The sequence below is a fragment of the Furipterus horrens genome, unplaced genomic scaffold (assembly GCF_987537825.1).
Source record: "Furipterus horrens unplaced genomic scaffold, mFurHor1.1.pri manual_scaffold_3, whole genome shotgun sequence".
Classification (NCBI taxonomy): Eukaryota; Metazoa; Chordata; class Mammalia; order Chiroptera; family Furipteridae; genus Furipterus; species Furipterus horrens.
Window position 1 is genome coordinate 145,494,535 of NW_028327173.1, and position 22,753 is coordinate 145,517,287.

At 40.7% G+C, this 22,753-nt stretch overlaps 1 protein-coding gene across 2 annotated transcripts in view; it reads right to left on the reverse strand.

The window, feature by feature from the left end:
- Positions 1 to 1,452: 1,452 nt before the first annotated feature.
- RASGRP1 (RAS guanyl releasing protein 1) overlaps positions 1,453 to 22,753 on the reverse strand; it is a 75,116-nt gene continuing 53,815 nt past the window's right edge. Inside the window, exons 7-17 of one of the 2 annotated variants that reach the window (XM_090270393.1) lie at positions 19,846 to 20,019; positions 18,880 to 18,996; positions 16,282 to 16,557; positions 14,688 to 14,768; positions 13,306 to 13,410; positions 12,501 to 12,610; positions 11,637 to 11,784; positions 10,902 to 10,938; positions 10,165 to 10,317; positions 8,163 to 8,548; positions 1,453 to 2,520 (exon numbers count right to left, since the gene is read on the reverse strand). In XM_090270393.1, coding sequence (XP_090126519.1) covers positions 2,386 to 2,520; positions 8,163 to 8,548; positions 10,165 to 10,317; positions 10,902 to 10,938; positions 11,637 to 11,784; positions 12,501 to 12,610; positions 13,306 to 13,410; positions 14,688 to 14,768; positions 16,282 to 16,557; positions 18,880 to 18,996; positions 19,846 to 20,019 — 1,722 coding nt within the window. In that variant the 3' untranslated portion in view covers positions 1,453 to 2,385. The remainder of the gene's footprint in view (positions 2,521 to 8,162; positions 8,549 to 10,164; positions 10,318 to 10,901; positions 10,939 to 11,636; positions 11,785 to 12,500; positions 12,611 to 13,305; positions 13,411 to 14,687; positions 14,769 to 16,281; positions 16,558 to 18,879; positions 18,997 to 19,845; positions 20,020 to 22,753) is intronic. The other variant, XM_090270394.1, reaches the window with a different exon arrangement.

Below are 22,753 nucleotides of genomic sequence, written 5' to 3' on the forward strand. Positions count from 1 at the left end.
AACTGTTTGGTTAATACAATAGGGGCATGGTCTCAGCCGTGGATTACAGTAAAATTCGGGTGAAGCTTCTGTATATTCATGAACTAGAAGAAATGCAAGACTTCTGTGTTATAGGGATTCTAATGTCTTTTATCATATAAATATTACACAAAGAAAACTTATATTAGGTATAAAAAACTTTACAGTCTGTACATGTTTTTTTCCTTGCAGTTCTTTTACATAATACATCTTTAGACAGAAATTCATAAATAGTAAAAAGGCAAGTCAATTACCAAAGCAAATGAGAAGTGACATTGCTGTTAACAAAACAAAATTTGTCATTGTTTTGACAGATAAACATATACCCAAACTTATTTCTACTCAGTACATGACACGAAAATTTAATTTAAATTATACTTATTGGTCCGCTGGGGTGTAAAAACCTGTGGTGAAATTACTGCTTCCTGTCCATTTTAGTGATTAGTTCTGGAATGCTTGAGATCCTCTAGTCTTGTTAATGTAATTAAGGGGATTGTGACCTTATGAATAGATTACAGATTACTCACATAGAAACTAACCTGGAATCTGTATTTGGGGTGGAGGAGAAGAATAATAAAAAAGTTTATGTTACATGGCTATATTTAAAGAAAATTGAGCTGTACTGTTTTTGGTCTATATCAGGACAATAATAAGAGAAGAATATGAATTTTAAAGATGATCATAAACTCATGTTCCATAAAAGGTAAGTAGCAAAGTGCTTCTATAAATTTACATACCAGGTGGGGGTATTTTTTTAGTTTGGATTTAGGAAAGGTTTAAGTTTGTGTGTAAAGTGATTCTTTAAAACACAACTGAAAGCTAGTCACTAAATTTGTCACTAAGGCTGAATAGAAGGAGTAAGCAAATGGGAACCAGTCTTTCATCAAAAAAACTTCTTAAATGGTTTGAATTCTCCAAGGAAGCTACACTATATATATGTACTTTGTATTCTGATTAAGACTTGGTGTTCTTGGGTTTAGGTTTGGAACTTCTAATTGTTGAGATTATATTGGCATGTTGGTCAACTCATTTATGAATTTCAAGTCAGTTTGGTACCAGGTTTTGTAAGCATGGAAGGTAAGCACTCCTACCCCCCAAGAATAAGAAAATGATCATATGAATTTTTTAGAGAAATAGGGTCTGACAAAGGAATTTATGAACATCTGCCCAGACAATTAAGTTAACCCATCTCTCATTAACCTTCATTAATAGATAACTCATAGGGCTCATACTTGTGATTTTGCCAAACAGTACAATTACATTGTGAGCAAATTCTTCACCTTATAACAAACTGAACTTTATACTTGTTAAATGTGTAAATGACTAAAAGTTGTTTAATTCACTTCCACATTTTATGGAGGAAACAAAATTCCAAGTCACATGCATGCCTGATACTGTATATACATAATAAATATACATATGTACACACTGATCCAATTAGCTTATTTCTAAATAATATTAATAGTGAAGGCAGTATAAGCACAAATTCAGCTCAAAAATAGTTACAATACTTGAAAAACAAAAGGTAAAAATGGCACATAAAGAGCTAAACAGATATTTAAAAACAACAGCCATAAAATCCTAATTCTGTCCACTGTAGATTATATGAGGACAAATACGTTTGTATTACGTATAGCTAATTAGCCAGTCATCTATGAGATGGTATTGACCATGTTTTCAGGTATTTAATTTGGTTACTTATTCTGACTGTGAGACCAAAACTGACTTGATCTGCAGCTGGTTAATGTCATGTTGTTTAATAGGCCTCCACAATTTGTGCCTACATCTCTAGAAGTTCAGTTCTAGGTAGATGTTCTCATGGGTATGAGTGTAGTGAGGAAGGAGCGGGGAAAAAGGCTAACTGATGAGATTTGAGGTAGTGAATTGGGAACCAGATTCATTAAGAATGTTGGAATGTAGAGGAAGTGAATCTAGTATAAGCAAGCTTTGGATGAAACAAAGTAAACCCCTCAGTTCACAGAAAACCCCGGGCAAATTCATTTTCCAGGGATTTTAGTTCTAAGGTAGAAGCAGCTGGGCAGGCCACATAGAAGCTACCTTGTCAGAAAACGATAGATATGTTTTTAATCACACTTTTGCTATTAGTCTCAGGGGGAAAAGTTTGTGGTATGCATGGCAGAAATACTGCATTCTCTAGTTTTCCTCCCCTTTGATTCAACTGAGTGGAAGAGAAAACAATACCACATATTGGGGGGGGGGGCGCACAGGGAGGAGTAGCTTTTCTTTTTTAAAGTACCCCTTTTAAAACTGGTCACTCTAAGGTTCCCCGGTGTTTTCTGTTAATCGGTTTGTGAAATGAGGTCTCTGATACACTCATCCACAGATTGTGCTTCTTGAGTTTCTGGGCTAAGAACAGTCACTCTGGTCCATCTGAGCTAAGACATGATTGCTCTTTGCAAGGTGCAGGCTTTCTATTTTCTTCTGTGCATTTTTCAGTTGGATCTTGAGAGCATCATTATCTGCTTTCAGTGTATTTATTTCCTAAAGGGAAAGGGAAATGAAGTATGTTAAAAAAGCAACAAAGAATAGCAAATCAGTTAAAAAAACTGGGAGTATTACACTTCATTGGCGTCCCCATTTATTGTGGCTGAGCATTAAAAACTATTTTCAAGACAGTTATTTTACCCCAAATAGAAAATAAGTTAAGTATCAGATGAGCATGAGCAAACAACAATTAGTTTTTGTTAATCATAGCAAATATGTGAGTGGCTCACAGGCAGAATAAAGCATTCCTGGGCAATAGGTGGATGATGACAAAACCTCGGAGGTTTAACAGGAAACCTAAACTGGGCAGACCTAAACTCTGGTCAGGTTTGAGGTATGAGAGTAATGACTCAGAAAACTGTGATATGTGATAGCATAGTTCATTCTCTCTATTTTTACCTCAAACCATTGAAAACTGATGGACTCTTTTGGTAAAGGTAGGAATTTTATCCCATCCTCTAAACTGGGATCTAGTTACCTAATTTTCAGTAATTTTAATTGTATAGACAGCAGCTGGTTTCCAGTCTTGACTTTTTTAAAAAATTGAAAAATATTTGACATATACTATTATGTAAATTTAAGGTGTACAGCATGTTGATTTGATAGTTGTGTATTATAATGATTGCCATTATAGCTATAATACATACCTCTGTCTGTTACGTAATTATCCTTTCTTTTTAGTAGTTGGGATAATTCTAGTTTCTTAGCAAGTTTGATGATTTAATACAACATTGTTGTCTGCAATCTCTGTACTGTGCGTTATATCTCTAGGGTTTATTTACCACTTGTGAGTTTGTATCCTTAAACGACATCTCTCCTGTTCTCCCCTCCCACCCCCATCCTAGTAACCACCATTTTATTCTTTGATTTTACAAGTTTGGCTTTTAAAAATTCTACATATAAGTGATACAATACAGTACTTCTTTTTCTCTCACTTATCTCACTTAGCATAATGTGCTCAAGGGTCCATCCATGTTGTTACAAATGGGAGGATTTCATTCTTTTTCATAGCTGAATAATATTCCATTGTATATGTGTACTACATTTGCTTTATCCATTCATCTTCAGTGGACACTTAGGTTGTTGCATGTCTTGGCTATTGTAGATAGTGCTGCAGTGAACATGGTGGTGTGTTTTATGTCTTTAAGTTAGTGTTTTTGTTTTCTTTGGATAAATACCCAGAAGTAGAATTGCTGGATCGTATGATAGTTCTGTTTTAATTTTTTGAGGAACCTCTATCTTGTTTTCCACAGTGGATGTATGTACCAACTTACATTCCCACAAAAAGTGCAGGGGGTTCCCTTTTCTCCATGTCTTTGTCGGCACTTAATACTTCTCTTGAGTATAGCCGTTCTAACAGGTGTGAGGTGATACTTCATCATTTTGATTTGCGTTTCCCTGATTAGTGATAATGAGCACATTTTCATGTACCTGTTGGGCATCTGTATGTCATCTTTGAAAAAAAAGTCTGTTTAGTTCTCTGTCCATTTTTTGATTGAATTTTTTTGTTACTGAGTTTTATGAGTTTTTTATATGTATTTTAGTATTAACCCCTTATATGATGATATATAGGTTTCAGAAATGCTCTCCATTCTGTAGGTTGCCTTTATAATTTTGTTGTTCCTTTTGCTTTGCAAAAGCTTTTAAGTTTGAAGTAGTATCATTTGTCGATTTTTACTATTGTTGTTTTTGCTTTTGGTGTCATATTCAAAAAGATAATTGCCAAGACCAGTATTGAGGAGCTTCTTCCTTATGTTTTTTTTTTTTTTTTTCCAGTTTTATACTATCTGGTTTTAGGTTTAATTTTTTAATCCATTTTGAGTTACTTTTTGTTAGTGGTGTAAGATAGATGTCCAGTTTCATTACTGTTCATGTATTTTTCCAGTTTTCCCAAAACCATTTGTTGAAAAGGCTACATTTGTTGAAGAGGCTATATTTTCCCCATCGGGTGATCTGGGCTCCCTCATCGAATATTAGCTGACTTCTTAAATGAGTTTAATTCTGGGCTCTCTTTGCTGTTCCATTGGTAGTCGATGTGTTTATTTTTGCCAGTACCATACTGTTTTATTACTGTAGCTTTGTAGTATAGTTTGAAATCAGGAAGTATGATACCTCCAACTTTGTTTCTTTTTTGTCAGGATTGCTTTGACTATTTGGGACATTTTGTGATTCCATACATAGATGACTGGTTAATTAGCTATATGTAATACAAACATATTTTTCCTCATATAATCTATAGTGGACAGAATTAGGACTTTATGGCTGTTGCTTTTAAACAAAGTCTGTTTAGCTTTTTATGTACCATCTTTACCTTTTATTTTTCAAGTATTGTAACTATTTTTGAGCTGAACTTGTGCTTATACTGCCTTCACTATTAATATTATAGTTTTGATATGTTGTATGCCATTTTCATTTGTTGTGAGATAATTTTTTATTTCCCATTTGATTTCTTTGATCCATTGATTGTTCAGTTTCCATATATTTGTAAATTTTCAGTTTTCCTCTTGTTGATTTGTAGTTTCATACCATTGTGGTCTGAAAATATAGTTGGTATGATTTCAGTCTTTAAATTTGCACAGATTTGTTTTGTGCCCTATCATATGGTATATGGTTTATTCTGGACAAAGTTCCCTCTGTACTCAAGAAGAATGTATATTCTGCTGCTGTTGGATAGACTTTTCTATGTACATCTGTTAATTCGAATTGTTGTCGAGTGTAGTTCAATTCAACATTTCCTGTCGGGATGATCTATCCATTGCTGACAGTGAGGTATTGAAATCCTCTACTATTATTGTATGGTCTATTTCTCCCTTTAGATCTGTAAGTATTTGCTTAATACATTTCAGTGCTGCTGCATTGATGGCTCCATATATATTTAGAGTTGTTGTACCTTTTTTGTCTCGTTATTGTTTTTGGCTTGAAGTCTGTTGGTCTGATACGAGAATGGCTACAGCAACTTTGTTTTGGTTTCTGTTCACATGGAATATCCTCTTCCATCTTTTCACTTTGAGCCTCTGTGTCTTTAGAGCTAAAATGAGTTTCCTATAGGTAGCATATAGTTGGATTTTTTTTTTTTAAATCCATTTGACCACTCTGTGCCTTTAGATCAGTGAATTCAATCTATATTTAGAGTGATTATTGATATATAAGACTTACTACTGCCATCTTATTGTTTGCCTTCTGGTGGTTTTGTATCTCCATTTGGTTTGCCCTCTCTTTACATTTGTCAAGTGGTAGTTTTCCATGGTAATTTTCTCAGTCTTCCCTTTTCATGTTTCATAACTAGATTTTTTTACTTTGTGGTTACCATGTGACTTATAAAAATATATATCATAGATAAAATAGTCCTTTTTATGCTGGTATCACCTTCCTTTGCCTACAAAGTTTCCACCCTTTTACTGCTCCCCTTTTATATTTTTGATGTCACAGTTTACCTCTTTTTATGCTGTGAATTGAGAAATTAAATATTACTCCATCTTAAGTCTTTATACTATAAGTGTTTATAGTCTTTATACTATAAGTGTTTATACTATAATTAAGTGGTTAACACAACTTTCTAATATATAGTTACAGTTTTCTAATTCTGTTTATTTTTCACAATTGCTAGAGTAGTGTAGGAAAGTAGGTGATGGGCCACCTGGGACCAACAGGCAGTTGTCCAAATACACTATTCTGCGGGGTCAGTATACTTTTTTTGTTTAGAGTTCAAAGTTCACGTGGCTGTGCATGGAGCTATTGAATTACAGATAGGCAGGTCATGGTAAGGATTTTAGTTAATGGGAAAGTGGAACTCATTGTTTTTTTCTAACACATAATTGTGAATTCTTCTCTGTGGGTCCTTATGACAAGGATAAAAGTAAAGAGAGGTAACTGGGAAGATGGTGACAGGGTTTACAATTTCTGGTATTAGTGGGTAGGAATTATTCTGGACCTGCCTCTTCTGAAATATTTCTACTACCCATATCTTACAATAGTCATTATTGCCAACTACATTGTTCCTTTTCATGGGCATACAACATGTGAGGGTCTGAAGCAGACCATACAGAGAGCATCTAGAATCCTAGTCTGTATTTTACTGAGGATCAAACAGGTCACAGAGTTTAATAGTTATAAGAAAATACCTGGGACTAGAAATACAAATCTTTGTGAAGTTCTTTCTACTCTATTGATTTCACTTTTCAAGATGTCTTTCATTTTTCTTAAAAAATTACTTTTGGTAGTTTCTATTTCTAAAGAGAGAGGGCTTTGTCACTTAAATCTTAAAGCATGTCTTAAAAATACTCTGAGCGAGAGAGTACCTTTCATCCAGAAAATATATTCTTTTTTCATATGTTCCTCCAAATAGTATATCTTTTTGTTCCAGGCACCAAACCAAGAGTTTCTTATTATATTATGTATGTAACTTGTTTCTTTAAATGTGCCTCTAGCTCAGTTCCTGGAGTCTGACAGGGACAGTACAACACTGAGAATAAGGCAGGGAATCTTGAGGCTGTCTTGCAGTTTCACTGTGTACTATGGAGAATTATGGTTTTGTATTCATAATGATAGGCCTCCAAAAACGCATTGCCAGCCTTGATGCTTAGGGGCAGGAGGGAAGGCATATAGGCATTCCTCTCCTTTAATACAGTGAGTGATAATGTTGGATCTAACGTAGCCTATCTCTAAAATGACTTAGCTGTCATTGGTTAAAAAACAAAACACTACTGACGCTGGGACAAGAGGTCTATCTCAGCCAGCTCACCATAAGGTTTGCACTCCAAATAAAAAGACCTGCATTAGTAATTGATCCTACAGAGTAATTGACCCTACAGAGTAGACTATTTGGAAACTGCCTGTTGTCCCATCTCCTACTTTTCAAGCATTTCTTTCTTTTCTTTTTTAAACCCCAGTATCCTCTTCTCTCAAATCTTTGGCACCATATTCCCAAATCCTGTTCTGCTTTTCTTAGTAAACCTCATCTTGTCTCCATTACGTACCTTATTAGACATTGTGAGCCTAATAAAAAAAAGCAGCTCCCAGTAGCAGAATTTTTACCATTTTATAGATTATATTGCTATATGTTACATTCAGTTATACATTTGCCAGCTACTATTGATTTAGCTCTTGTAATATATATAGATCAGCACATTACCTGATGTGTTAGAAATTACTTCCCTCACTCATATAAGAGGGAGACTTTTTCTTTGGTGAGCTTTAATACACTTTTTTTTTTTTTTTTTTTTTGGTAGCACAAAGATCACCTACCTTCTTTAGGAAGGTGCCCAGGCAACCATGAAGGTCCCAAAACATAACCCTGATGTACAGAGTAAACATTATAAGGAAGGGGGATTTAGGCAAGTTCATTTTAAGTTCCATCAAGAAAAAGGATGTGGTGTCAGCACAGTAATACTGTTTTTTGTTTTTTCTCAAGGAGCCTACTGTGGACGGTGTGGTCACTGGCCCTGACACTTTATCCTGTTCTATTCCTGAAACTAAATCGGGAGAGATTTCTTTCTTTGGGAGACAGCCAGAATCCTTTTAGTCCTTTCTTTTTTTTGCTTTATTCTCCTAGTAATCAATCTGGTCTGAGTCTTCAGTTTATATGCCCCTCCCTAGTTCAGCCCCAGTTCTCAGCGAGCCTGAAGAAAAAGAAAAGGTACCTGTTCCAGCTCTTGGTAGGTTGGGAGTCTGAGGTGACGGAGCTCCTCCTTTGATTTTATGAGGGAGTCTTTATTCTCCCATTTGACAAAAGCCCGCTTTCTGACCAAGACCGGGCTGGGGCATGGAGACGTAGGGCTGGGGAGCACGTACAGAGTGTCCTGGGCTGTCTTTCTTGGGGAGGACAGAGCAAAAGGACCCGAAGGGCCCTCGCTGCCAAGCCAGGGCAGTAATTCAGTCTGGGTGGCCTTGTGGGCCACAGTCCTCTTCAGCCGAACAGAAATCTTCTGTGAGGACACTCCCATGAGCATGATGGTCCGATCCTTACTTTCTTCACCTTGTTCCACAGCCTCCCCATTAGGGAACGTAAAAGGTCCTTCCTCCGGTGCTGCAGGGAGACACATGACATGTTAGTAGTCTAGTTCAAAAATGCGCGGACTCTAGGTTGATACATTAGTTTCAGATGAGATCTTATTGTTACAGATATTCCACAGGTCCAAGCGCACTCATTTTAGGCACTCAATTTAGGGGGTGAAGAGGACTGAAATTCAGGGGCTTTGCTGGCCATGCTATGGCTTCTAATGTCAGGCTGCATCCATCCTGAGGAAAGAGCATCATTTTCTGTTTGCACAAAGGTTGCCTAGAGGGTTTCTGTTTCTCCAGAAAAACTGAGGCCCCTGCTACCTCAGTGCTATGATGTTTCATAAGTTAAAGAGGGCAGGGTTGATGCATAGACAGACAACACTTCATAAATATCTTCAGTACAGTAGACCCTGGGATTTGGCCCTGATACAGGTAGCCTTGAGCAGCTGGTAGGAATTCTCTGTGGCACCTATTTGCCCATTTGTACAATAGGCACAGCTTAGCTCTGAGAGGGAAGTTCTGGCTTTGTGAAGTGTATCAGAATGTATTCCCCTCGTTTGATACTGATTAGAAAAGGAGAGAGGAATCGCTTTGGTTTTCTTCTTTGAACCAGAACCCTAAACTAGGACCCAGCCTAGATACAACAAAAGAAGTAAGTTCCTGGAGAAGTAGAGTAGGGGCAGATATATTTGAGATGGCAGGTCATCTATCTTTACTGCTTTGCAAAGACTCAGCTGTCATTTTGAAGTGTGCTTTTCTATTAAAATGTTGCATATATATATATATATTTCTATTACTAAACTTGCCAGCCACGAGATTTGGATTGGTACAGTTAAAAAGGCTCTGGACAACAACAGAAGTTCTCTAGTTAGCATTTGTAATCTGAACCAACAGTTGTAACGCTAGAAACCTTATAAGGATCCTAGTTTAATGATTCCTTACGGGGGCATAATTTAAATTAACATTAAATATTTACCCAAATAAAGCTCAAAATTATACTGTTATTTAAGTACCAGAATAACTTGTTATATTCACTCTAAAATAATTACACTGTCTCTTGGAGAAGTATTGTGGGTGATTTTTTAAATTTCTATTTTTTAACTTTTCTGTTACACAATTATACTCCTTTTACCAGCCCAAATTTGAATTCTTCTGTTATTTGGGTCAAATTCCCAGACATACTAAAAGCTTGGGACAGGGTCTTAGGCGTTATCTTTTTAGGAGCAAAAAGAAGAAAGCAAATAAAAAAGCAACAGTAAAGGGGTCCTTAAAATGGCAGGAAAAGTTCTAGGAGATCGCAGTGTTATAAATGTCAGAGGAGTTGGGGGAAAAGAAAAGGGTAGGTAAGTATAAAAATGCATAGGCCCCCTTTCCAGACTTCATGCTGAGACCCCAGGCCTCTATGTTGTTCTCTGCCACTTTTCTTCCATGAAAATTTGGATTTTATTTGACAACTGTGGTGTCCAGAGATAATGTGGAAATCTTAAAATAGAGGGTGCATAACATACAGACATGCCTCCCATAATGGTACCTGTGCTGGTCTCTATTAAGAAAGAGAAGACTAAAGGTAATCTTTCCTCCCTGAAAACTTCATCCTTCCCATTTCACTTTCCAGGATGAATGTTCCCAGTGCCTACTTACTGTGGAGCAGGTCTTTGGCTCCCAGCGAGCAAAGGTTGAATGTTGGTCCCACAGAAGTGCTGTTCTCTGTGGAAACTGCCAAGTTCTTGGCGCACTTCTTGCACTCGAACACAACCAGGTCTTTGCATTGTTTGTGGCAGTTCATACCACAGTCTGTAGACAAGACACCCTGTTCAGAAGGTCTCACTTTCTTCTCCAGGGCCCTCTAGTCACCTGTGCCTATCCTATCTTCTGGAGCTAGGACACCTAACATTCCTAATGAACCCAGCATTCTCACTTGGTCAGTCCGGGGTCTCTGGAGGCTCCCAGCTGTTAGGTCTTATTCTTTCTTCCTTGCAGTGAAAGGTCTCCTTTCCTTCACTCCTGAGTTTTTCTAATCACAAGCAAGTATCTGCTCATGAAAGCTGGCAAGTACCTTTGGTAATCACTTCTGTTCCAAAAGTGATTCTGTGCCTTTCACTGGGGATTCACCTCTCCATGACCCTATGAGACCAAAGCCTCCTACCAGCCAGAGAGGGGATCTTGTGAAGGGAAGCTGCGTAACTGGTTGCCCAGGGACTCCTGTCTTCTGAGTGGTGGCAGTCACTCTCGGGGGGTCCTCTAGGGAAGCCACTTTGAGGATGGGGCTGTGCTGAGAAGTCGTGGACTAAACGGACAACTACTAGGAGGAAACAGTGCTCTTTCGGAGCAAACCTAAGACCAGGGAAGACTGTGCACTCAGTAAAGCTGAGCCTTACCTTTACATCGGTATCCTTGTTTGATCACGCCCCAGAGCTGTGAGACAAGAGACAGAATGCACCACACGTCATTCCTCTGTCTGGTAGGAGGCTAGGCCTTGACATCCACTCTTCATTATCCCTCATTCTACTGTCTGCCTCAGGTGGGAGGGGAACCTCATTTCTCTCTCGTGTATTGTCCCTCCCGACCTTAAATTGAAAACAGGAAGAGTTTGTGCTGATCAGAGTCAAATGTTCTCAAGAAGCTCATAGAATTTGAGCCAGGCCTTCTCCAGGCCAGAAGTTGAACCATAGGACACAGAGGCTTCTCGGGACCCCAAACTAAAGAACAAATCTCTAGAATCCTGGGGTGAGGGATTGGGTTTGGGAGGAAACTGTTGATCAAGGATGGGACAGAGCCCAGATGACTTCTTAAAGGTAGTTCTTTTGAAGTGGGGAGGGGTGAGGATCTCTCATATTTCTTTTTCCTAACATTTGGAACAGCATATGAATATATAATACTTAAAAAATATATCCCCAATTTAACATTTATCCAAGGCCATCAGGAAGGAATAGGAAAAGGTGAGTGCAAGTAAAAACCACACATTTGAAGACTAGGTTATTCTAGGTGTTTGCTTAGGCTCTAAGCTAGGATGTGCTCATAAGGCGTGAGGTCTGTGCCTGGCTTAGTTGTTTTTAACATGTCTTGTACTCCTCCCCAAGCTCAACCCTGAAGCATTCTTAAGAACAACTTACAAATCCAGCACAGTTGTCACAGAAAGTAGGCTTCAGGTAGGTTGTCTCTTGGAAGTTGTGAGGAAAGCCCAGGCCCAGCTTGGAGTAGATTGAGCTGGCCCTCATGAAGTAGGCCGTGATCTCGTCCCTGCTGATGAGGCCTTCCCTGCTGGCCAGTGACAGACAGACAAAGGTGTGAGGGGGGAAGCCAGGGTGGCTTCTCACCTTAGAAACTCACCTTTCTTTTCATCCTGGAGTGGTAGTACAGTATGTATTACCTGGTAATTACTTCCATGAGCCCCCCCCGCCCCCTTTTAGTAAGCATACATGAGTAGCTTATAATAAGTAGTAGAGACAGCATTACTCATTTTTATGGAGTTGTTCTTTGGCTACATTAGATTTTCCCAACTAATTTAGCCACCATCTACAGGAATTGAGAAAGAAATTATGGAAATTGTGTGTGTAGGGAGAGAAATACTTTATGTGGCAGTGTCTGACTTCAGACAGTACATAATACATAACTGGAACCCACCAATCATACATTTGATTTTACATAGAAAACCAAGACAGAACTTGTGTAATTTTGTGAAAAAGTAAATATGCACATTATTAATACATTTTAGTTTTTCATAATCTGTAAGGCCAAAACAAGAAGGAAGACTAAACTTTTAAAAACTTATAGTTGACTATTCCCTAAACTAGCTTCATGGTCTATTGTGGTCCAAACAAAAGCCAGATATGCATTCGATGACTGTTTTCTTACCCCAGTATCTTAACCCAAATAGTCGTTAAGTGATCATAAGAGAAACAACCAAGTGTACAAGTTCTTCTAGTGACCCACCCATAAACTTTTTACCAAAGGGCTCCTAACCACATAGTCCTCACCTGTCTTTGTCCATCACACAGAAGGAAAATGGAAAACTCGCGGCAATTTTTTCAAATTCTTCCTGAGAAATGTATCCATCCTGGTCATGATCATAGTTCTTGAAGACGGACTGTGAAAAAAGGAGTTTCTTTGGTGATTACCAAAGAGAAACCAATCATTTCTCCTTTTAGCCAAATGACAAAGGGACTGGAACGGCTGATAAAAGCCTCTCAGCCTGACTGAAAGGAATAAGGAAACCTGCTCTTTAGGTTGTCTGCGTTTTCATTGCTCAGCTCCGATTGCATCTTCTCTGTGGAGCTTCATCTCAGCTGGAAGTGCTCCCTTCCCCCTCTTACTCCTCAGCTACTTACTGTCCTGTCACTTTCTGGCTCGCTCTTTTTGGTTGTTACACTGGAATGATCCACCAGGATAAATGAAGAAATCTGAATGTATATACTGCCCCCTCAGCATACCTAGCATGGAGAACTGAATCAGTTAGTGCCAAAATTTTCAGTTTTAGATTCTCATTACCTTTTACTCAAACTTTTTCCAACATCTTTCTGCCTCCAAATCAACTGACAACCGCTAAACAGACACTCTCCTGCTAGGTCTTTAACAAGAGGAGGCTCACTTCCCCCCACATAAGGCCAAAGTGTGTTGACACAGTGTAACTTCTGAATTGTTCTGCAGGCACGATGTGAGAAGTTAGGGGTTCCCTGAGCTCACATAGGAACAGGTTTCAAGATTCTCACCTGTATTTCTACTACTGTGTCCCTTCCCTTCCTCCCCTTGCTTCTAGAGTCTGCTGAAACACAGCGTACTTACATCCACCATCCTCTGAACGTGTTTGCTTATAGTCTTTGGGTCAGGTTTGGGAGACACTCCTGAGGCCCAGTCCACTACTACTGGTGGCTTTGAAGGTGTTAATGGCTAAAATGAAATAATCAGAGAAATCCCTGTGATTATAATGCAATATAATCTACAGCTCCTTCCCGTCCCACTACCTCACAGCTGTGGACAACCTCCAGCTATGTGCGGTGGCAAGAAGCCGAAAGCTCACATGTTGAAATTTAAAAAGTAATCTTGGTTAGTACAAGTATTATGTTTTACTGTTTACGAAATGCTCCTCACATTATCTCCATCTGCAGATAATTTAAAATTCTCAACTTACCTATGTTTCAATTCCTTCTCCATTAAACCTTTTGCCAAAGCTATCAACCGAGAGTAAAGTGGATCATTTAAATTTCCTTTCTGTTCTCTACTTGAGATAAATAGCTAAAAGGCAGGAAGACACACAGGAAAATAATCTGAGGCCTAGACAAGCTGAGATGGAGTCTATTTTTAAGTATTTAAGACTTGGCCTAAATTAAAATCATCTAAAAACAGGAGAAGGTACCCTTTCGATTGAAATGCCTTCTAACATTCTGAAAATGGAATCAGATACTTTTGGTGAACATCTTTCATTATAATAGGAAGTAGAATTTGATCTTTACAGAGACAATGAAATTTAGCTGCCTGAACATGTAAGCTTAATTTCTTAGGTTGGGGGCAAGTCTCTCCCCTTGAGTACCACTTGTTTTGGGGCTGGGAAGCTTCCCAGTACACTATGGGGGAATTATTGGTCATTCAGAAGGAAGACTGGAATTATTAAACCTACCTGTAGGAGAGGCGGGGCCAGATAACCTGTGATGTTCTGACTACACAGTGCTAGGATTGTGCTATTTGAGGTCTCTGCACAGGAGGTCACAGGAGTTAGTAGACTGCTCTTTCTACCCAGATGACTACAGAATGATGGAGCTTTTCTATCTACCAAGCTGGAAATCCTCTGCAGTTAGCTTCTGATAGTGTGCACATTGCTCACATTATCATCAGTGAATCACAGAAGGGAAACTGATGTGAGGCCACTTTATAATAAATTGGAGGGAGAGGTCCCTCTGGCCCACAATACTATCTCCCTTCTGTAATTTGCAAACCACTGACTGATACCACCACTCATTCTAATGCTCTTACGGCATTTAGTTATTTACCATTCACACATCAGTCTTACCCCTTCGAGAAGACTGCAGGCTCTTTATGGTCAGGAGCTGTTCCTAGCACAAGGTTGGGCACACAGTAGAAACACAATACTCTTAGGACACTAAACTAAAAGTCCGCCCCTTCAGACGAATGCACCTGTTACCTGCAAGAGCCTTAATATGAAAACTCACTGGGGCTTTGTGGTTCCTTGGTTCCCGTGCGTAGGAAAGCTCGTAGATTTCATCCTCAGTGTAGTAGAGATCTAGGGATAACTGCAGATCAAACAACAGGGTTAATTGTTAGGATGTGTATTTCTCCATTCTTGTCTCCAGTGGTTCACTCTTCTAGGCTCTTAGTAGTTTGTTTTTTAAATTTACACAGTTTGGAGGGTGAAACAACTATTACAATAGGGAAGGGTTCTTTTTTTGTTGTTTTTAAATTTTCAAGAAATCTCAAAATGCCCTCATTTAAACTATAGTTTAATCTCTAAGCCTTTATGTAGCCTTAGGCCCTGTGTGGTCAGATGGTCCACACCTCACTTGTTCTTTCCCAAAGCAGACAGATGGTCTGGAAGGATAGTTTGCATGGCCTGATACTATTAAAATTTGATTCTTGCACCAGAACCCAGTTTAAGTAACAGGTATTATTAAACAATAGTGAGAGTTAATAAATTCCATGCATATTAGAACTAAAATTTTAAGAGGAGAGAGGACTTACAAATAATCTTATTTTGAACCCAGTCTATGGATGGGCTTCAGGAAGTTCAGAACTCAAAAATATTTTTGTGTATATGACTTATGTATATTTTTCTGGGAAGAATGTTCACAGCTTTCATGATAGGGTTTGTGGTCCCCAAAAGTTAAGATTCTGTACATCTTTCTATAGATGATGATGTCTAAGGCCAAGACCAAGGTCACCTGGCCATCAGAGAAAGGGCTAGGATTAGATACCAGCTGGATGCAGAGCCTGGGGCTCTATCAGAATCATCCTGTGAGGTAAGAACAGGCTATAATAATTCCATTCTTCAAGAAAAGCACATTAAAAACTGTATTTTGGAACTGAAAGAGAAGACAGAAGTCATCTCACAGACTAATCCTTCTGATCTTATAGAGGAGAAAACAGGACAGAGTTATGTGCCCACAGTGACACAGCTAGTGAACCTGCAGAACTGCAGGTCTGGAATGGAGTTCATCTGATCTCTCCCTGAATGTCAAGTGCAAATCCTGGTCTCCTGCACCACTATAAGTGTTCACCTCTCCTTGGCTCAATCGCTTTCAGGAACAGGGATCCAAATAATGAACCTATCTTTCCTTCCTTCCTTCCTTCCTTCCTTCCTTCCTTCCTTCCTTCCTTCTTCCTTCCTTTTTCCTTTCTTTTCTTCTTTTTAAACTCATTGCCTTGTCCTTTTTTTTTTTATGAGAACGCACTGTCTCCATCTCTTACCAAGCCCATATCCTAATTTGCTCTCGGCTCCTCCTAGAGAGCTGAGGACTGCTCTTGCAGGGAGAAGGAAACACTCCTGGGAGTCAGAAGGGCATACTGCTTAAAGAGTACAGCCGCTGGGTCCCACCTCCTGGGCTGAACCCAGGCTCTGCTGCTAAATAATGTCTGGTCCTCTAGAAAATTATGTCTTTGTGCCTCCATATCCCCATCCATAAAACATTGAGGTAACAGCAGTATTTACTTCATAGTTTTTATGAGGATTAACTGAGATAATACTTAGTGCAGAGAGTGGTGCCTGGCACACAGAAAGTGCTTAGTAATGTTCTTCCGGGTGAGCCTCACCGTCAGCAGGTGCACCAAGTCCTTGTTGGCCTCCAAGGGTGGGGCCGCCTCTTGCAGCTGGACCAGTTCGTTGATATGATTGTAAAGGGCCAGCAGCTTGTGGACATTCACCTTCCCATCCTCCAGATAGTTAGGCATGGCTTCATACACGGAGATGAGGTCCTTGAGGTGCACCCCGAGGATGGGGATCTTGAAGTGGGTGCACTCCCCATAGGCTCGCCGGTAGTTGTCATAGTTCCTGCAGGAAGACAGGAGCTCAGTCATCTCACCCAGGACCTGTAAAGAGAAGAAGAGACCCGATCACTGTTACCTGCCAGGCAGGTTGTATAGTCTGCAATGGCCACCTTGTTTACTTTCAGCCTCTACCATGATTTCACTCCCTCCCCAATCTGTCGGGCAGGGGGTGATTCATCTAAAAGGTGCAGATTATGACTCCCAAATTGAAACTCCAGCTTATGTCAAATGTCACAGAATGTATTTACAAACACAGGTGTTCTTTCCTTGATTCTACTACATAACTGGAAGATTTCAAATGAGGTCTTATCATTTTTACACTAAAATTTTTCTTTTAAAAATAAGCACCTGATGTAAAAATCAAAAAGATACAAGAGTATACAGTGACTGATGTGCCCCTCTGATCTCTGTTCCCAAGCCACACAGCTCCCTCCCCTGGTGTCTTCTGAATCCTTCCAGAGACACCACATTACTTAACGTGTGGAATGTGATATCAGGAGTGCTGACTATTGCTGGCGTGGGGAAAGCACATAGAGCTTCAACAGTCTATTGCATGTTTCCGTCTTCATGCTGCATTCTGTGGGCCTTATTATCTCAATGATTCTTAAAACAGGCCCATTGTCTCGGAAGCTGGTGACATTTCATTCACTAACTGAAACCCTGAACTGGAGAGACTGAATAGACCAGACCAATTCCTAGCAAAGGATACGCAAGGGATGAGGCAGAGGCCCCAGGGAGCTCTTCATCAGAGCTCACCCACAGCTCGGCCCTGGAAGACACACGGCTGCTCACCAGCAGAGAGAGGGAGCAGCCAGACCTGGTGTTCTCTAGGAACATGCCTGGCTCAGGTCAGCCAGCAGTTCACAGAACCTCGTTCCCCACGCGTGATGACCAGCTTTCTCAGAAGCAAAGACAGGAAGTGAAGACTGCCAGTCATGTTACAATGCAAAATTACCATTTTAATCACTGCTGGAAATTGGTTTCATAGAATTGTGGCCTAAGATGTGCCATTCCCCCCCACTATGCCACCCCACCCTGCCCCAGGGAAGAACTTGAGGTTTTGGAGTTAGCCTCCCTCAGTCACTAAGCTGGAGAGAGCCTCTTCTTCACAAAAACAGCACAGATGGTGTGTGTATGGGAGGTGCTCACAGATGAGAGACTAACAGCAAAAATTTAATATATTTTCATTCTCCTTAGAAGGTAAAATAAACTACTGTGGGGTCCTTGCTTTAAGCTGGACTTAACTGATTCACTATGCAGACCACCTTGAGGGGCAAGCAGCTCCAACAAGGAAGCACTAGTATGGGGGATCCCAAGCTTAAGAGGAGCAAGCCAAGTCATATAAGTGAAATGACATGAAGGCATGTTAATCTCTGTGACTACTGTTTCCTTCTGTCCCCTCTGAGACATGAGCAATCTTTTCAGTTGTTCCCCCCTGGTCCTAGCAGCAACTATTAGGGAATTATAAGGACCAGACCACAAGAAAGGGGTGGGTCAGCATCCTCAGAGCCACCAGTTGTGAGAGCAGGATGATTAATCAGAGGCTCCCAAAAGGAGGCTGAACACCTGGGGAAAATGATTGGGGAACGAGACACAGATGTCTCTCTCCCTGAGAAGGGAGTGTTTGTGTCAGCTTGGGAGGATTGGGGCTTGAATTTAGGAAGGGAGGATTGGTCCTCTTCATTGAGCTGAAATGCCCAAAGAACAGTCATTATCTAATCCATACCACGTGGAGCGGCACTGATATCTTCAGTATATTGTAGTGGCTTATCTTATGTTTATAACAGACTCATGTTATAAAGGATTAAAATCAATTCTGTAAAATCTAAGAATGTAGGAAAATACTTAGGATATTTAAGAAAAATATTCCTCAGGGAAACACTATCTATTACAAAAATGGCACTTGAAAAGCTCATTTCCGATTATCTGGGAACATCCAATGATCCAGAATGTCATTCTCCAAGGGATCTGGAGAGCGAGGGTTTTAATATGTCACTATGTAAGTACACTTGACATGCAAACTAAACCACTAGTCCTTGTGGGAAAACATTTTGGAGCAAGGGAGTCAGGATGAAAGACTGTGCCTGAATATTCCACGGCGTACGAGCATGGGAGAGAGGCACACGTTATTTCAACTGACCAGTTGTGCAGCGACACTAAGGCAAGACTGAATCACAGTCACTTTCAAATCTGTGACCTCCCCATCCTGCACATTTTCTTGAGGTTTGCCTCGTTAGTATTTTGCCTGGTTGACGGCATGGTGTGGTTCATAAATGCTTCCTGGGTCACCCCTGCAAGGAGGAAATGTTAATGCTGGTCCTAGGAATGCTGCTAAGAAGCTTCCGAAGAGACGATAGCACTGACCTTATTGATCTCGTGTGGGACGTGTGAACTTGTCTCCTTGAGCCTGGAGATTGAGCTGTGACATAGGCCGCCTATCACAGCCATCAAAGTATTGAAGTTCTGTAGTTGGTGGAGCTTCTATGATACACAAAACAGATGAGAACAGTCACTGAACATGTCAACTACATGTGAGTTCAGAGGCTGCCTCTTGTCTTTGTGCCCCATCCTCCTTATATTGGTCAAACACTAGCTATCCAGTGTTGTAATTTCCTGTTCATTTCTCCCCTTAGGCTTAATTCCAGACCAGTACCAAATCTAGCGAGGCATCACACCACCCTGCCTTTGTGCTGCTGGTCTAGATCAGTGGTTTCTAAAGTACCCAAAGGACCCAAAGTACTTGTTTAACACACATGCCTAGGTTGAGGTTCAGTCCCTGGTCTGGGCACGTTTGAGAGGAAACCAATAGATGTTTCTCTCCTTTTCTCTCTCTCTTCCCCTCTCTCTAAAAGTAAATAAAATAAATAAAGATTTCTGGACCCAAGCCCAGATAGTCTGACTGCTCTGATCTGGGGTTGAATTTAAGGATCTGTGCTTTTAATATCAGAGCAAGTAGTCTATGTACCAGCTTTGAGAAACACTGATCTAGACCATCTAGAACTGGAAAAATGTAAGATTAAGCTTAATTTTACATATCTTTTATACAAAATTAACCAGGCTACTTCATTTTTGAGGGCAAGAACTGTCTTATTCTTCTGTTCAATGCCAGTGTCTCTGAATCTCTGGGGAATTTCAAGTATGTGTTTATAGTATTGTAGGTCCTCGAATAACATCGTTTCAGTCAACGTCATTTCATTATAATGTTGATAAGATGCCAGGACAGTTCAAGCACACCAACCCCACCGTGGCTCAGGAGGGGAAAGACTTGATTGCGGGAAGACAGGATTATTTACCTCGGAGCCCAGGCGGTACTCTTATTCTGTCACTCACCTGGGCCACCTGGATGAACTTAATGAAGACTTCAGCCCGGAGCTGTGGGGTGGGGCGGCTAAGCACCATCAGCTGCACCCACTGGGAGATGCCGTTGCACAGGGCTATGGACCGCTCCATGGTGGGATTCTCCTTCACACAGCTGTTAACCAGGTAATTCTGGTAATCAGAGAACTGGGGGAAAAGAACCCATCAGGACTGCTGCTCTGGTGTCAGGAAGATCTGAGGGCATGTCACCTCTGTTCAGTTGATGGCCCGGAACTGCTGTGGGATGGAGGAGCTCTTGGCCCCCCTCTCCTGTATGTCCTCTACTTGGCGGACAAAAATGGCTGGCAGGAAATCTTTCTTATTTTACCCACAGCATGGTCTCTACACCAGAAGTCATTAGGCATAAGTGGATGGGTACTAGGTAATTCAACACGCTAGTTAATGCAAATGCTGTATTTGGGTAGATGCTGGTACTTCTAAATTCTAAAGGATACAGAAGAAAAATCTCAGTACTAATTCTACCCCCGCTGCTGAAATTAAAGGGAAAAAAAAGGAATTCACTGCAGGTTCTCTCTCTCCTCTGCCCAACTAGCTTGCTCTCCATCTCCCTCCCTCTCTCTCCTTCACCCACTCCTCCAGCTATTTTCTTACCTTAAGAATGGGATGATAAAATCTGCTCTATCTAGCACATGGGATTGTTATGAAGATCAAACATAAGGTGTGAAACCACTTTAACTTTTCAAAGTGTTACATAAATGTGAGGTGGTGCTAATGGGATAATTATTACCTTCTTGCTAAAACAAACCTGTTTGAATTTACTTTGAACTTGAACAGAGGCCAAGTGAGTTGGGTACCTGAAACCTGGTTAGCTAATTCTGTGACCATAGTTTCCCAACTAGACAATAGCACCGACTACGGTTGACAATTAAACAGCGTATGTGAAACTGGGAACATCCCAGAAGATCACTGTGTAAATGATGACTGGCTATCATGTCGCTGTCCTGAACAGTCCTTCTGCTCAAGTGAGGTAATCACGAGGGAGGAGTAGTCTGCCTGTTCCAATGCTCCTATGAAAGCTTTTGGTTCAGGTCTTTCCATCTCTTTGCTTCTGAATGCACCCTTTTGAAATCAGGTGTGACTGTGAAGCATAATTTAGCAGCATGTAAGTGGAAGTGATGTGACTTTTGAGGGGAAGATACACGAGCCACTGAATGTTTTGCCATCTTGCCTTTCCATGGCTGCAGAGAGCATGGAAATTGGTGTAAATATTAAGCTTCCCACATCCTGGTCTCTGAGTGACTGATTGGCAAAGGCCCCTGCTGATGACGTGTGTTAGACATGTAGTGTGAGTGAAAGATAAATTTGCTTTGTTAGGCCACTGGGACTGTGGGGGAGGAGATGGGGGGCTGTTACTTCAGTATGCATACTTGATCCTGCCCAGCTAGTAATACACTGATGAGAAAAACTCACAACTTAAATAATATAAATGCAAATTAACTGAGCCCCATTTTACTGTGCTGTGATTTGATTACTCATGAGTAGAAAACTATGAGTAGGACCAAAACTACTTCTTAGGAGAGACACACAAAGCAAAAATCTTACTGGTTCTATGAGAAAATTCCCATGACTCATTCCAGTGAACTCATTAATATATCCCTCCCACTATAAACATATCGAGTTCACTTTTTAAAAGAATTATCCCACTAATCTCACCCCCCCTCCCAAAGTATTATAATAAACACACAGTATCAAATGCGTCTCAATTTACAGCAGGGAGACATGTTCCTCCAATCCCATGTTGGAGGGAAAATAATTGTTTGGGGAAACTGTTAAGAACTGTGTAGGAGAAACAAAAAGTACCCCAGTCTTTTTCTGAGGGGACTGTGCCATTCAAAAGAAATGAAGGTCCCAACTGCTGTTTTCTCTTGGCAGCAGAACACCGCCTCAGCTGCCGGGCAGCACAGGCTCAGCCCTTGCTCTGCGACATCTTCCGCAGCTGCCTCTCCATCTGAGTGAGCACTGGCAGCAGCAGACACCCTGCAGGCCAGGCCAGGCCAGCGGCCCTGCCCGCCACAGTTCTGATGGTCAGTGTGACAAGTGGCTCCTTTCAGTGTCCCTCCCCATGACAGGGGAAGGCACTGCCAACTGGAGGTTCCCCAGGCGGAGCCTCCCAGCAGGGTCCGGTGGCTCCGGTCTGAGGGGTGCCAGTGAGGGGAATGTATGCTAGTGCAGATGAATGCTTGGAGACTTATTTCCAAGTGGGAGCTGGGGGGTTCCTGGCTGGCTGGGCAGACAGCTATGTACAGACAGACATCAACATTATGGAAAAAAGATGAAATGACCTCTGCAACCTGGTTTGCGGGACTCCTTCCAGACAGAGCCAGGCTCAGTAAGTTGGTGCTGAGTGACCAAGACAGGCATGTAATTCTAGCCCAGCTCTCAATCTAATAAGCTGTGTGACCTTCAGAAGCCACCCCTCTGGGCCTCCGTTTCCTCACCTGGTGAAACTGCTCAGCATGCATCCAGCAACTAGACTCTATTTTTAGAGCAAAGCTGAAGATTATTTTTTGGGACAGATAGGGGCTGAGTAAAGGTGTCATTTCTCAGGAAAGCATATTGACCAGTGAGGTTCTATTGGCATCTGATATGCTGACAGTTCTCTTGCATGGAACCAGTGGTCTTTGCTATCAAGTACGGAGTTTTAAAGAGCAAGTTTGGATCAGTATTGTTTATCTCTAGAATCATGGGTGACTGCTGGTCCATGTCAGCACCTCTTCAAGGATTTGGTTATATTCTGGGCTGGATGGATCAGTGACATCTACTTTATTTTGGCATGTCCCAGAGCCATTCAAATCCTGTCCTAGAATGAACTCCAACTTGTAGAGAATGTATCTCCATCTTGGGAGAAGGAAAATTAAAA